The 15,462-nt window shown below is 36.9% G+C and overlaps 1 protein-coding gene across 11 annotated transcripts in view; it reads left to right on the plus strand.

Moving 5' to 3' along the window:
- CPT1A (carnitine palmitoyltransferase 1A) overlaps nucleotides 1–15,462 on the plus strand; it is a 43,215-nt gene that overhangs the window by 15,490 nt on the left and 12,263 nt on the right. For all 11 annotated transcript variants that reach the window (XM_056353301.1, XM_056353291.1, XM_056353298.1 and 8 more), the window contains 9 exons: nucleotides 2,809–2,910; nucleotides 3,629–3,766; nucleotides 4,618–4,695; nucleotides 5,564–5,671; nucleotides 6,612–6,699; nucleotides 10,840–11,035; nucleotides 12,153–12,341; nucleotides 13,352–13,457; nucleotides 15,314–15,430. In XM_056353301.1, the coding sequence (XP_056209276.1) occupies nucleotides 2,809–2,910; nucleotides 3,629–3,766; nucleotides 4,618–4,695; nucleotides 5,564–5,671; nucleotides 6,612–6,699; nucleotides 10,840–11,035; nucleotides 12,153–12,341; nucleotides 13,352–13,457; nucleotides 15,314–15,430 (1,122 nt within the window). The remainder of the gene's footprint in view (nucleotides 1–2,808; nucleotides 2,911–3,628; nucleotides 3,767–4,617; nucleotides 4,696–5,563; nucleotides 5,672–6,611; nucleotides 6,700–10,839; nucleotides 11,036–12,152; nucleotides 12,342–13,351; nucleotides 13,458–15,313; nucleotides 15,431–15,462) is intronic.

Here is a 15,462-nt window from a genome sequence, read left to right on the forward strand (position 1 = left end):
TATGCCTCCAAAATGAGTTGGACGAACAGTGTAAATAAGGTAGCTTGTCATGCAGTTTTCACGTAAGGATGAGAGTGATCTGGCTCCTGTTGATTATTTTGGTGCTTTGGAAAAGGATCCTTAAAGGATGTGATAGGTATAAAGTGAGGACAGGTGCTCCAAGAGATGAAGTGGGTTTTTGTTACTTGGACTCCGTTGTTTTGAGTCACTTTTGCCCATATTGTAGAAGTCGTCACTTCAGTTCCCTATAAGGTAAAATTAGTCTCTGCAGCCTCAAAAAATTAACTAATTTGTGTTAGACTAACAACATTTCATGATTTATTATGAAGTATGTTCAAGAACAGGTTTCCAGAATGGTACACTAAAATAGAATTTAATATTCATCTGTTACAAATCAAATTTCTGATTGATAGTTTCTCCTGGAAGCGGTATCAGGAGCCTCATGACTCGAATTTGTACAGTACAGGCTCTGAATGGTAAGGCTTTCTGTCAATTGCTTGAAGCTGTAGCTGTCTGGGTTTTCAGCATGTCCTACCAGATAGATAATTAAAAGCTGTTAATATTGCCTTATCAACCTCAAACAGTATGAACTGTAATGCTACTTACCATGCTTTGTTGTGTATTGTATTTATAAATATTTGTCTATTCTATGTTGCATATGTATTTTGTTGTGCATTATATTTTGTGTATGATATGTTTTAAAATACGAAACACTATAGAGGTGTATGCCCAACAGAGTCTCATCCATACTTAATGTGAAGCTCTATTTCAATAACTTGTTCGTTCTTTAGCCAGTCCCAAGAAAAGAGAAGAGCGGTTTCCTTAGTAAAACAGTGTCAACTTTACTTAGCTATCTATATTTTTATTATCCTTTTAATATGTGTAATTTTCTGAAGGGGTTTTCCTTGGATGTTTTTTATGCTGTTGCATGAAAAATGCTGTCATGAATATACTGTCTTCTGTTTAAATAGTCACATAGATCAAAAACCTGAGCTCTGATTTCAATCACAGTACAAAGTGATTTTCAGGCTGGTTGAGAGCCTGGTGGCACTTGTAATGAACATACTTCATCTTCTAAAGTTAAATTTTCTGTAACAGGATTAGGGGAAAAATCCAAGTATTAGTTGCAGTTTTAAAAAGTAAGTTAAAAATAATAATCTGTGAACAGATGCAACGCATGCTAGAATGAGATCACTTGCTGCATCTGCATATGAAATCAGATGTAATTAAGTATGCGTGTCCATCAGATCACTTGAATGGTCTCAAACTGTTATAAATTCTCTACTACAAGTTTACCTAAGAGATAAATACTGTGAGATGTTTGCTGTCTCTGTCGGTTGAGCAGGTACTCTGAAGATAAGTTCAGCCTTTCCTGGCTTAAGAGTTCTGGAATAAAATTGCCTCCAAGTATGGAATTAGATTTTCTTATAAAAAGCTGAGGTTTTTGTTTTGTTTTGTTTCGTTGTTTTTTTTTTTTTTTACTTGCCTGGCTTCAAATTTCTCTTGTCATGAAGCACACCTGAATTTCATTGGGCTGATCACTGTGGTGCATCCACGTACCTCTGACAACTCTGATAGAGATCGATTTGCAGGGTGGTCTTTGTTGCTGGTAATACTCTGCAATTCTTAGCAGATTTTTCCTGCCTAAAACAACCTCCTCTAAGCTGTACTGACCAAGGCAATTGTGGGGTGGGGGTAGGGGGAAGAGGAAACTACATTTTAACAAGGCATTTTATCGGTTGCCGGGGGGCAGAGACAGGAGAAGTTCTAGGAATTTATTGTTGAAATTACATCCTCTGTTATCTTCTGTCTTTAATCTATTGGCCTGCATGCAATCTATGGTATAGTATATTGGACCTGGAGTGGACTTTGATAATAAAGGTTCCACTGGATTGTCGGTGTAATATTTGACCTTACTTTCATGCTGAAATAGAGTGATAATGTCAAAATCCTTTCATGTGTAGCCTGGAAGTTGCATGGTCTAGACTTCCAGCCTAGTGCATGTTGCAGCTGAGAAACAGTTGTAGACAGAAATGCTGCTTCTGTTTTCAGTCTCCCATAGAAAACAGGAGATGCTGTAATATCTGAAGCTAAGGTGGGAACTGTCATACCTAGCTTTTTTGTTGCATTGCTGTTTTCTTGTAACACAAGCACTGAGTATAACACTGGCATGCTTGCACAATTTGGTATGTTCAAATCATGCAGACTCATGCTTGAAAAGACTCTCTGTAACATCAGTAACAGTATTGATGTGGAGCTGTAACTTTGGAAAATATTGAACCATGATTCCAAAGCATAGTTACTATTTTTAAAGGTGGCTATAATTATCTGGGATCCTTAGCTGAGTGACGGGCTTGATAATGATTCCTGTTCTGAAACACTATAGAGATATAGTAGATACAGTAATATCTACTATATAGTAAAAGATCAACTGGTAGACTTATTTTTTTAATCTTTGCAGAGGGAAATGTATGAAGAAAAAAAGTGCTGAGTAACTGTCTGTATTTTCTGTTGAGATCAAGGTGTGCCATTAATAAACAACATTGCCTAGTTACTAGAAGCTTGTCTGGGAAGTCAAGAACGGCTATGACGGTCTTTCCCTTCCACTGACATGTTGTTTAACCTTTAGGAAGTTAGTTTATGTCAGTGCCTTTTTTATTTGTGAAATGGTGATAAACAATACATTGCTAAAGTTAGTGCAGTATAATTTACCAGTGAAAAGAACTGAGTTACGTTACACTTCATTACTCTGTCGTTTTTCTTTTGTTGAATGTAGTAATTTGTGGTGTGTATTTTGTTTTTGCTCAGGCACTTGTAAAACTCTTCTCAGGACGTAAACCCATGTTGTACAGTTTCCAGACATCTTTACCACGATTGCCAGTTCCAGCTGTTAATGACACAGTCAATAGGGTGTGTACATTCATTAATTAGTTTCCTTCAGTAACATTGAATCCCTATTTGGATGCCATTGTGGGTGTGTTTGCTATGTCTTGTAAGTAGTGTTGCGTGGTGGCATTAATATGGTTTAATGGGTTAAAACTTCTACATAGAAATTAAAGGCTGTGACAAACCAGTGAAACTGGTGACAGTTTGAAAAGTTAGTGGTAATTTGAAGCCATCGTAATTTGGATTGGATGACGTTATGTCTGTTTATGTAGGACTGTATGGCAAAGTATAATTTCCAGGGCTTTTGAAACATGCTGGTTTTGTTATCTTCCACAGCTTGAATATATAAATGTGTGTTTTATGACACAAAACGTTATTGCAAAGTGTGAAGTAGGACAGTAGTCGCAGAAACCGAAGATTTGTTTTTTAGAGATGAGAAAAATCTGCCTGCCTGATACTGAAGGAGCAGTGTGTGGAAAAAAGTTCCTTTTGAGTGGAAGATGTATCCTTAGAAAAGTAACCTCTTCCACTTGTGTTTTGCTGACAAATGTCTTGAAAAAAAGATCTCATTTTTGTAGTTTGAAGATGGGTGTTTAGAATAGTGTATACTCTTTATTTTAACAGCATAGTTATGAATTGTGTCTGGATAATCTTTGTCTACTCTTCAAATGCCTTGTGTAGGAATGTCAAGAAGCTACATATTAGTTACTACACTGATGCTGATTTTTTTCCTATATTCTAGTATCTGGAATCAGTTCGGCCACTTATGGATGATGAAGAGTTCAGAAGAATGGAGGGTCTTGCCAAAGATTTTGCATTTAATTTGGGACCAAGGCTTCAGTGGTATTTGAAGCTAAAATCCTGGTGGGCCACAAACTATGTGAGTAGATAAATAGGAGGCTCAATCATTCAAATGTCATAACTTAATATGTTCCCTTATGCGGTTTTTGGCTTAACTTTTATTCTTCCTTAAATGTAAAAAGGCAACTGACTAATATTTTTGTAAAGTGCATGGGAGGTCACCTGATTTGCACAGAAATAATTTGTGTGATTTGGTAAACGAACAGTGTGGTGAATGGAACTTGAAAGAATGAATCCTTGTTTTGTTTTCTTATTCTGGAGCAGGTGATTTGGCTTTTGCTGTTGTGATTGCTTGTTAAGCTTGATTACTCAACAATGGGCCTGGCTACCCAGGTAGTTGTAAAGGGTAATGTAAGACAACGTTTTTATATAGAACAGCTAAAGCATATAGAAGAGGAATAAAGAATTGTAACAAGAATTTTGGGTGGTGGTGTTAGTTTCTTGTTGTTGGGTTTTCTTTTTGGTAAAAACAAAACTCCAACGTCATAGTGAGAACTGTAATATAATTCTTCCCTGATATATTATCTAACATATAGGTGTACCCGGTAGCCTAAGCTTTCCTGGCAAAGGCTGCAAAACATTCAGGAGATCTGGTATTTTAAGTATTATCATCTGATGATGATGACTTCTTCAGAAGATTATCAGAGCTATAGCTGAATTTAATTTGCCTCATCATTTTTTTTTTTTCTTTTCCTGTTTTCCCTAAAGATTAACACAAGTTAGGTGGGTTTTTTTGGTTGTTTTTAATTAGGGGGGCAAGCTAGCAGTTTCCTTCCTGCTTCTGTATGGAATGTTGTGGAGTCATTAACACAGAAAACAAACTGTGGAAATCATGAGATCTTACTGCATTTGTTTTCCTTCCTGCTACAGGTTAGTGATTGGTGGGAAGAATATATCTACCTTAGAGGACGTGGACCAATTATGGTTAATAGTAACTATTTTGCAATGGTAAGTAAATACTATAAACTCCTTGTGTGTCAAAAAAGCACTGTACATTTTTTGCCAGGTATCTTCATGATACCTTTCTTTTTAGAAATCCATTACTACAGAGTATGTGACCTTTGTTTTTCTTTCTTCTAGTATAACCTGCGGCCAGTATCTTCAAGTATGGTGCTACCCTAATAATAAAGTTAGCACATCTGCCACTGAGGCACACTCATGCAGTAATGACTTTGCTTGTTGCAATAAACACAAAACTATCTTTCAAAAGCTCTATGTAAAAGTTCATTATATCCTTCTGTTCAGAAATCCATTGCCACTGTGACCTTTGTTTTTCTTCTAGTATAACCTGTAGCCAATGTCTTCAAGTACAGTGCTATCTTAATAATAAACTTAGCACATCTGCCACTGAGGACACTCATGCAGTAATGACTTACGGTTTTGTTTTTACTGCAACAAACAATCTTTCAGAAGCTCTATGTAAAACTTCTTGGGTAACAAAATTCAACAAGGTGTGTGCTCCTATTCGCAAATGTTGGTATGGGAAATGAAATTGTAAAAGACCCTAAAATTAAATGCAAAAAGAGGAAATGCAGTAGTCTTGGATTCAAGTTTTAAGTAGCATTGTCTTTTCTACTGGGCTGATTAACAGCTATCATGTATGTTTTAAGACTGATGCTTTTTAAGGAGGTTGTTACTGCTAAAGAAATTAAGTTTCAAGACACCAACTCACTGCACTAGTGCACTTTGTATGTTTTAATGCATTTTCTATCCTGACCAGAATAAACTTGAAGAATATGGATGAGAAGTTACTGTCAGTATTCTTTTAAAATGTAGTCTGGTAATCATTAACTTATGATTCTTACGTACTTTATAGGACTTCCTTTATTTATCTCCCACAACCCTGCAAGCAGCTAGAGCTGGTAATGTTATCCATGCCATCCTTCTCTATCGGAAAAAACTGGACAGGCAAGAAATCAAGCCAGTATGTATATCAGTTTAAATGGCTTTTGATCTTTTTCCAGTCTGTAAGAAGCTGATAAGTTTTCAGAAGGGGAGAGCAGAGGAATGTGTTATTGTCAGAACTACATGTAAGATGTAACTAAATTTGTGGTCCCAAACATCTTGGTTATCTCATGCTAACTAATTGCAGTATTTGAAATGAACGTGTGTATTTGGCCAAAAGACAAATAGAGGCTTGTACTTGCATATGTTTAAGTATTCTGTATAGCAGATGCTGTTGGTATATGCGAAGCATGTAATGGTACCTTTGAGCCACTGAAGTCTGAAAAATCTGTGGCATCGTGTAGTGTGAGTACAGGGGTAGGTGGGACAGTGGCAGCCTCTGTATAGATGATAAAGTTTCATGTTGCACTAATTTCTAGGTAGCGAAGATAGGCAATGTGAATACCATTCAGAGTTTGTTCTGTCCAGTGACTGACTGTTGTAGCAAACAAATATTGAAATAATTAAGCAGTTTTGTCAAAAGTCATGGCAGGGATGTGGTTAGTTGTATGTAGTTACAAATCTGAGGAATGTGAACTTTTGTTCCTACACAGCCAGAAATAGCTTTAGAAGAAGAAATTAAGGGGTGGTGCATACTGCATGTTTAAGTTTTGTATCTAGACTGGGCATTGAGAGCTCTATGGATTTCAGACGCTAGCTAGCTTCAGTGATCCCTTCTGAAGGGTGGGCTTTTGGTAGGAGAGGAAAAAAATACAGTTACTGAAATGTCAGTGGAATCTTCCACATGTAGTTCAAGGAAAGACAATGAACAGGGCAGGGCAGGGGTGGAACCTGAGCTGAGGTATTATAAATATTACTGTTCTACAGCCTGTCTTTAACCAGATGATCTTTTTTTCTTTCTTTTTTAATTTGCTAATTGTATATGCAAAACTAAATTTTAATGAACATTTGTGACACAGATTCTTCTGATGGGATCTACTGTTCCACTCTGCTCAGCTCAGTGGGAACGGATGTTTAATACCTCGCGTATCCCAGGAGTGGAATCAGGTAAGCAGGGCCAGCCAAGGAGAATAAACGTTTTGATGGGATTCAGGTTTTGGGGTATTTTCTGCTAAAATCCTGTTTTTCCAGGTAAGGATTTGACAGACACAATGACACTCCAATACTGTGTTCTAGTACTCAGGAAGTAATTAATTGCTATAGAATGCATAGATGTTTTTCCTTTTAGGGTGATTTTTAGACTTCTGCAGTGTTTTTTCTGCCTTCCTTAAATTTAAGAACTACTTTCAAGAACCTGTTGTCTGCCCTGTGCTTTTAATGTACAAATAACCTTTACCTTTTTCCATTCTACTCTTTCAGGATCCTTTGATATCCTTGATTTTATCTTTGTAGATCTTGTGTTCTCTTATCTCAACCATTTTAAAATCTTTTGCTGGCTTGGCTTTCCCTTTTTCCTTTCAGCTTATGACTCCTAACATCCCAATGTGTTCTTCTCAGTATGAACATACATTTAACACTAGTTGTTCACCTGGTTCAGAGGCAGGTACTGTCTTAGTTCTCTCAAGGTTTTCATAGCTACTGTTACCTTGACCTTTTGTATGCACTGTAAGACAGCAGCTAAGTGAAATCACCTGTCATAAGGACTGTGTCCAAAACTTTCTCTGTAACTGGGTTTGGTTAGTTTCTGCCCTGCCCTAACTCCCAGCAATGGTCTGGTTATCCTGAGCTATGTTTCCACATCTTAATGTTGAATGGAGGGGTGTACCTGGTGGCATATAGCAGGGTCATTTTCACCTGAGTGTTCTTGCAGCTTCTGCTTGTTGTTGGAGACTAAGGATATGTTTACATGATCATAAGCAATCACATTAGCTCAGTCAAAAAAAATTGTATCTATAAGTGATAGTTCATATATGCTTTCTCACTGTAGGTGTACATACGCTCTCATTGCATGCATTCATTAACACTGTCTACAGACATAAAAGCATTTCACTTTATCAGAGACTTGCAACTGACTGAATTGTTGTTGTATCTCAACATAAAAATATCATATTTTTTTGATGGTCAATACGTTATCCAAGATCTTGAAGCTGATTTTTCTCTGTATGGTATTGATTTTCTTAAAGTAATGTATCCCTATGTTCATCATGTGTTTCTCCCCAAGGTAGCCTCCAAAGATCTCCATTAGTGTAGCCTAAATTTTTCCAGGCTCAAGCTGGTTTTTATGATCTTTAAAATTAAGTGGCTTCTTAGCTTGTTGTTCCCCCCCCCACTTTAAAAGGAGGCAGAGCGCATCTAGAAATACTAACATTTGTAGTCAACAGGTGTAAGAAAATGTTGCTATCCATTTTCTCATTCTTTGAGAAGTAATAATTTCCCAGCAAATGTAAGTGGAGGCATCTGTTGTTGTGTTATCTACAAAAGCTTAAGCTGTATCTAAGCATCTTTGATCTGGTTATATGCTGAAGAACCTTTTAGAACTGAGTTCAAATGTGTATCCCACACTGCATTGTTAACACCAGAATGAAATACAGGATTTGGCAGAGTTATCCTAACAGTCATGATTGGTGCAGAGGACAATCACTAGGAATTCGGAATGCAAGGGGTTATTGCTTAGTCACTTCCATTGGGAATGTATGTATAGGCTGTCACTTGAAGACAGGATATTTTTTTTTTTTTTAACTTTGATATCCGTAACTCACTCTTACGTTTCAAGCTGCCTTTAAGCATGTTAGTCCCACTCAACTACAGAATAAAAACCTAAGAGATTCTAAATAGGTGCCAGTAAGTGCCTGCTCTTCCCTGCTGGAGGTTTGACGCTTGCTTTATTGTATGAAGTTGAATAAGGGGGGGAACTGGCATTGGCTAGTGGATAAAGCAGTAGGTGCTTGGGTCAGATAAGGATTTTACTCGCACTTCCGCTGCTGGCCTTTAGTAGATTATTGAGAAATTATTTCCCAGCTATGCCTCAGCTTCCTTTATCTGCAAAATGGAGAAAAACATATCCCTGATGTGATTACTTCCTGAGCATGAACAAGTACCTCAAGTAAACTAGCAAGTTTTAAAATCTCTATTAATAGACAACTGTAGTGTATGAGCTATTGCTATTTAGAATAATTCAAGTACTGAGAGTGCAACCCTTGCCCCTTCCCTGTCCTCAATAAAGTAAAAGGTGTGAACTGTTTGCATTTAGCTTTTAATTTGGTGTTCCCTTAGTGTAAAATGAGTTTTTCGCAGAATTGTGGAAGTGGCCCATTCTAACTGTAACACCTGATTAAAATATATCCTGTATATCTTATTAGTTCTCCTCAGTTTCTCCTACTTAAAGTTTTTCAAATTAAAGTACAGTCAGCATCATAACACTACCTTATTTTCCTCCTAAACACTTCACTTTTCCTATTTTACTTTTTATGTTTTTCATTGTTTGTATTTTTCTAAAGGAAAAACACCTTTTGATATTTCTTATGTAGATAAGTGAGTTATATTTTTCCCAGGTTCTCATGAGTAGCTTGATTTCTTGCAGCCTGATTTCAATTATTTTATTTATGTTACAATTCCTACAGGAGCAGCATATTTAAAAAAAAAAAAAAAAAAAAAAATTCTTTGGCATATCTTCATACTAATTGCTAGTAAAATCTTAACAGATACAGTATCCTTTCACTTGAGCAGTTGTTTAATCTTTGGGTCTTTTAACAAAACACACTATGAAGTGAATCACTTCTTTTAAGCAGGGAAGAGCCTTTATGTCTTTCCATTCCCGTTTGTTTTTTAATAGGAAATCCATGCAGCATGTTACATGCATCTTCAGTTGTACATAAATGGCTTCTTGGAGTGGCAAGAAAAAGGAAGGATTTTTTGGTATTAAAAAAAAAATCTGTACTCCAGGTGCATAAATCTGTGTTTAGGTCCATAAGTAAGGTGACTGAAAGGTAATTGCCAGGGCTCAGCAACTGACTGTTGTCACGTCAGTTGTTGATGTAGATGACTAATGATCTCGCTTTTGCTTTTTACACTGAAGAGGGGTTGTCTTTTGTACACACGCATCATGTACATGAGACAAATACTTGGGGTGTCCTGACTCAGGTCAGGATTATAGAAAAAATGTTACCTCACTAGCTGATTACTTTGCTGCGCCTTTTCCACCTCTCTGGGGTTTCTTCTTAATTCACAACCCACTGTATTAATGAACTTGACAGTTGGAGTGATGCTTCTGCCAATCCTAGCACTTTCCCCACAGGCATCCTATCTTTGGCAGACTTGCAAAGTGGATGGCCCAGAGGCACCATTAGCATAAAACTGTTCCTGATCAGTAGGTGGAGCATACCTACCAAAACTTTATGGGTAGCTGAGAGCACCCAAAGTATAGAACTCTTCCCTGGTAAAATGTTCCTCAGATCTTTCAGACTCGTGACTTTTAGGCTCAGCCCTCATTTTTGACATCTTTCTTACCATCTCTGTAATGGGCCTTTTCAAATTAATAGGAATATATCAGTTCTTTGGGGTAGTGAAGGAATTCAATTAACAGTTTTCATCAGTTGAGGGGTTTTCCTGGCTGCTGTAGAGACTTTCATCTGCAGTTTGATACGATGCCCTCGTGACTTAAGTTCAGACTTACCCCAATTAAGCCATTAAATAATGAAGTGAGGAAAAATTTGTGGCTTAGGTTTCTGCTTTGCTGACTTCCACAACACTACTTTTTGGCCATAGATGGAGTATTCACTGTGCATCTACCAGGATAAATGTGAACAAAAGCTTATGGTACTAAATTTGGTCTTTCTTAAGGCTCCCTGCAGATTGTACCGTGAGTGGTCTGGCACTTGAATGCGGATGATTTAGAAGTACCCTTCCTCAGATTCATCTAGTGTGTTCTTTTGATGACTGCTCAGTCAGACTACACTACTAGCGCTCACTTTTCAGATGCAGAAATAGATTCAGTTGCTTAATATTGGCTTCCAGTGTGGAAACTGGTAGTGCTGAACATGCAAATGACTATCAAATCTGGATATTTTGACTGTTTCATGCAGAAATCCGTGCTGAAATAACATGGGTGAGCGTTTTATTCCACACTGTTTATTGCTTTGTTAAAATAGATAAGCTGTGGCTAACTGGTAGTGCATGCAGTAGGCATTTGATATTATTTAGTGTTTTGAGACTTCAGCTTTGTTTTCATATAAGTGATTGCAATTCTAGATGTTCTCCAGCATGTGAAAGACAGCAAACACATTGTTGTGTATCATAAGGGCCGTTACTTCAAAGTGTGGCTGTACCACGATGGTAGACTGTTGAAACCCCGAGAAATTGAACAGCAGATTCAAAGAATTCTTAATGATGATTCAGAGCCTCAGGCTGGTGAAGAGAAACTAGCAGCTCTTACTGCAGGAGATAGGTATGTTGGTTATTATTTTTTGTTAATTCATTTTAACGTTTAGAAATATTTGTGTAACATAATTTGAATACTGGCTTTGGAATTTTAAAATGGTCTGTGGTCTGTTGCTTTCAGCTTGATCACTGATGTTCTATGTTAGTATCATGTAACAGCTTTTCAGTCGTTTCTGACTAGGCAGAGTTAAAAGTAATTTTGCAGTGGCAACCCTTTATACAGGTTACCCGTACCTAGCTGGAGAAGTTTGTTTTATTTGTGGTTTATCGTAAGAGTGGGAATTGGAAGCTTTACAGATTTAAACATTGAACAATTTGAGTTTTATATCTACTCTGGGGTTTGCTGTCATTTTAAAGAATGTCTTAACAATTTAGGTTGAGAAAGTGAATTCAGTAAGTGTTACTCCATATTCATGATGTGCACCTACAAAATAAAGCAGTGTGTACTCAGTTACAGGTGCAAAATCATTTAATTCAATTAAATTGTGACAAACTTAGTTCAATCTGTCTAGTTGTTTCTGGGTAAGGGAGAGAAAGAGCTGTGGATTTTAATATACTTTCTTATTAGCAGTCCATCCTTTTTCTCAATTTCTTCTTTAAAACAAACTTTTTAAATTGGGAAAACCACATAAATGTCTAAATACTTGTGGCACAATCATACAGAAATTACAATGTCTAGGACTTCTTTAACTTCAGATCTGTTTCAGACCTTTACCATGGAACTTTTTATTGACAACTGTCCAGACTCTTAGATTTGGATGTTACAGTAATGGACATAGAGATCTGTTGATTGTTTTCATTATTATTACTATATTCTTTTTCCATATAATAGATATTTTCTTTTGTTCAGTTATAAACACAGATGATCTATGCTGTAAGTATTTCATGCTGCAGAAATGTTGGATTTCTGAGGCTTAAGCTTCACACGTGATGATATGTTAAATTGGTTCCTAGGGTTACATTGTATGTGTGTTTTCAGAACTTTTCACTGCAGATATAGTTTAAATGCAGTGAAAGTAGTTGCTTCAAATTCGATAAAAGGAGGAATGTTTCAGTGATCTTTAAGGGTGATAAAACATTGACAAAATCACATAATCTGGCTGTAACCCAAATTCTTTTTGCAGAGTGCCATGGGCTAAAGCTCGACAGGCTTATTTTAGCCGTGGAAAGAACAAGCAGTCCTTAGATGCTGTTGAGAAAGCAGCATTTTTTGTGACATTGGATGACATTGAGCAAGGGTACAGGAAAGACGATCCGGTCAAGTCACTGGATGCATATGCAAAATCCTTAATACATGGCAGATGTTATGACAGGTACAGTATTGATTCTGTGGAAAACACCTTTTCTTTTTTAGAGTTACACTAATACATATCAATGAGTGATTTAAGCTGATGAATTTCATGGAATCACAGAATGGTTTGGGTTGGAAGGGACCTTCAAAGATAATCTAGTCCACCCACCTTGCCACAGGCAGGACATCTTTCAACTACATCAGATTGCTGAAAGTCCTTTCCAACCTGACTTTGCACGCTCCCAATGATGGGGCACCCACAGCTTCTCTGGCAAACCTGTCCCAGTGCCTCACTACCCTCATCGTAAAAATTATTTCTCCCTTGTGGTGAATCTAAAACTACCTTTTCTCTGTTTATAACCATTGCCCCTTGCCCCATCAGTATGGGCTGTAGTAAAAAGCCTTTTTCAGTTTTCTAAACCTTCTTTATGTATTGAAAGGCTGCAAACTCTTCTCCAGACTGAACAACCCTAACTCTCAGCCTTTCCTCATGGGAGAGGCATTCCAGCCCTCTATTTTCATGGTACTTCCTTGGACTCACTCTAACGGGTCCACATCCATCTTGTACCGGGGACCTCAGGGCTGGATGCGGTACTCCAGGTGGAATCTCATAAGAACAAAGTAGAGGGTGAGAACAACTTCTCTTCAACCTGCCAGGCACACTGCTGCTCATGCAGCCAAGGATATGATTGGATTTCTGGGCTGCAAGCACACGTTGCCAGCTCATATCCAGCTTTTTATCAACCAGTGCTCCCAAGTCCTTCTCAGCAAGGGCTGCTCAATCTGTTCGTCCTCCAGTCTGTTGGTACTGGGGATTGCCCTGACTCAGGTGCAGGACCTTGCATGCTTGGCCTTGTTGAATTTCATGAGGTTCAAATTTATGTCTTTTTATTTAAATATACTATTATTTATTTTCTTTTAAAAAAAGACACTGAGAACTAGTACTGGAATTTTTGAGAGAGATGAAGTTACAATAATAAAAATGCTTTTGAAATGTACAAAATCATAAGGAGATCTTAATTTCTTTTGTAGGTGGTTTGACAAAACATTCACTCTGATAGTATTCAAAAATGGCAGAATAGGTCTGAATGCAGAACATTCTTGGGCAGATGCTCCTATTGTTGGACACCTGTGGGAGGTAGGTGTTTAGTGCAAAAAGTTAATGCAGAAGATAATGTGATACGGTCCGTGCAACAGTCCTGAAGTTCAGCAGCTACTTTCAATCTCTTGCATTCATGTTTCTGATGAGTGATTATGGGCCTGTTCCCACAGCGACTGTAGAATTAAAAAAAACACCCAAACCCAACCAACCAAACAGCAAACCCTTACTTAAAAGTTGCTGTCCTTTAAATTTAATGTCTTTGTTGCATTTTTAATGAGCATGGATGACTTCAGAGAAAAATGATACAGCTCCCATCTACCTTGTTCATAATATTCTAAATCAATAGGTTGACTCTTTTATTTTGCATATATATGTATATATGCCTTTGAAGCACTTAAGCTTTCTTGTGCTATAAGAGTCGCACTTAATTTCAAAATTTAAAGAAATGGTACAGAGTTTGCCTTTTCCTTTAAGCTATTGTTTGGCGAGATGCAGATTGAAACGCTGTTTCAATTATCTCTTGTATTTATTTGAAATGAATGGAATAAATGCACTTTTTGTCAGGTCTGTTCATCATAAGCTTAATTTATTACTTGGAATCCTACTTGATTTTTTTCTTCTTTTTAAAGCGTAAAGCCATGAACAGTTGCATAACTTAATAACTCAAAACTATTTCATAAACATTAGCTAATTCTGGTTTCATTATATATTTGTGCAAATGGGTCTCAGGTCTGACTGGTGCCCCAAGTAACTTCCTTATTTTATTGTACGAAAGTTTCCATGTGCGTAAGAACAAAAAATACTCATTGCATTCTCTAACCAGGGAAGAAAGAAGGCCAAGTTGATTTGAGGTTGACTTGACAGCGCAGCTTGGACTAGCTCAATGGCAAAGTTACTTTGTTTTCTTTTATTGAATAATGTTATATGCTTTAGTTCATATCTCTGTGTTTACTATTAGTTGGTTCATTTTTCTGCTAAGAATTAAGATGACTAAAATAAACTAAGCAGGATTTAATTTCTTAAAAAATGACCTGTTGTTGTTAGCTCTTTATAGACTGTCTATTTTTAGAATAAAATGGATTAAACTTTATTTCATAAATGGCATGTTCTGACTACTAAGTGAAAAAATTAAATTAAGAGATCAGAAATATATATGTAGAATATGCAAAAGATTTTTGTCAATTTTTTTCTTTCCATATTGAGCAGATTCCAATCTGTTGATAATTCTGGGTTGGTTTTTGTTTGGGTGTTTTGTTTGTTTTGGGTTGGTTTTGGGTTTTTTTTCTTTACACTGAGGAGGATGTTTGAAATCTTGTAAGACAGAGCCTTTTTTTTGTCTGTGGTTCATGCTCTGTTCATCTTGAAAACAGTCTGCTTCCCCACCCAAGAGCTCTAGTGCACGTATAAAATAAATGGCAATTTTGAGTGGGATACGAATCTTTAAAATGATTACATTCATGCAGGGATGTGCAGTTACTCTGAAATAAACTGTTTCTTGATGAACAAGTTTTGACAAATAACAAACTCGAAGAAATTCTCTAGAACCTAAATTGAACAAAGGTTGTGAAATCTAAGGCTGAGTAGTTTTTACTATTAGTAAGTTTGAGGTGGGTTTTTAATTGAAACGTTTTGATTAATTCAGTAGCACCTAACAAAACGTGGTGCATTTTGAGTGTAATTGAGTAGATGTTTGTGCATATCTGGTATTCTTCCCACTCAGAACACAAGTAAAACAGAGGGCTTCGCTGGCAGGCCCTTTCAGTATTTAGAAATGGATTGTATATTTATTTCACTGTGTACTGAAAATGGCTTATATTGCTTTCACAATGAAACCCTAATTCCACAGCAATATGTAATGTGTTGTAATTCTGATGAAGTGTCATTTTTTGCAGAATGTCATGGCAACTGAGTACCTTGAACTGGGCTATTCGGAAGATGGGCATTGCAAAGGAGATATCAATCAAAATATTCCTATTCCTACCAAACTACAGTGGGAAATTCCAGCAGAAGTAAGTACAGAACAGCTAGTGATTTGAGGAAG

Source organism: Falco biarmicus, chromosome 10 (assembly GCF_023638135.1).
Source record: "Falco biarmicus isolate bFalBia1 chromosome 10, bFalBia1.pri, whole genome shotgun sequence".
NCBI lineage: Eukaryota > Metazoa > Chordata > Aves > Falconiformes > Falconidae > Falco > Falco biarmicus.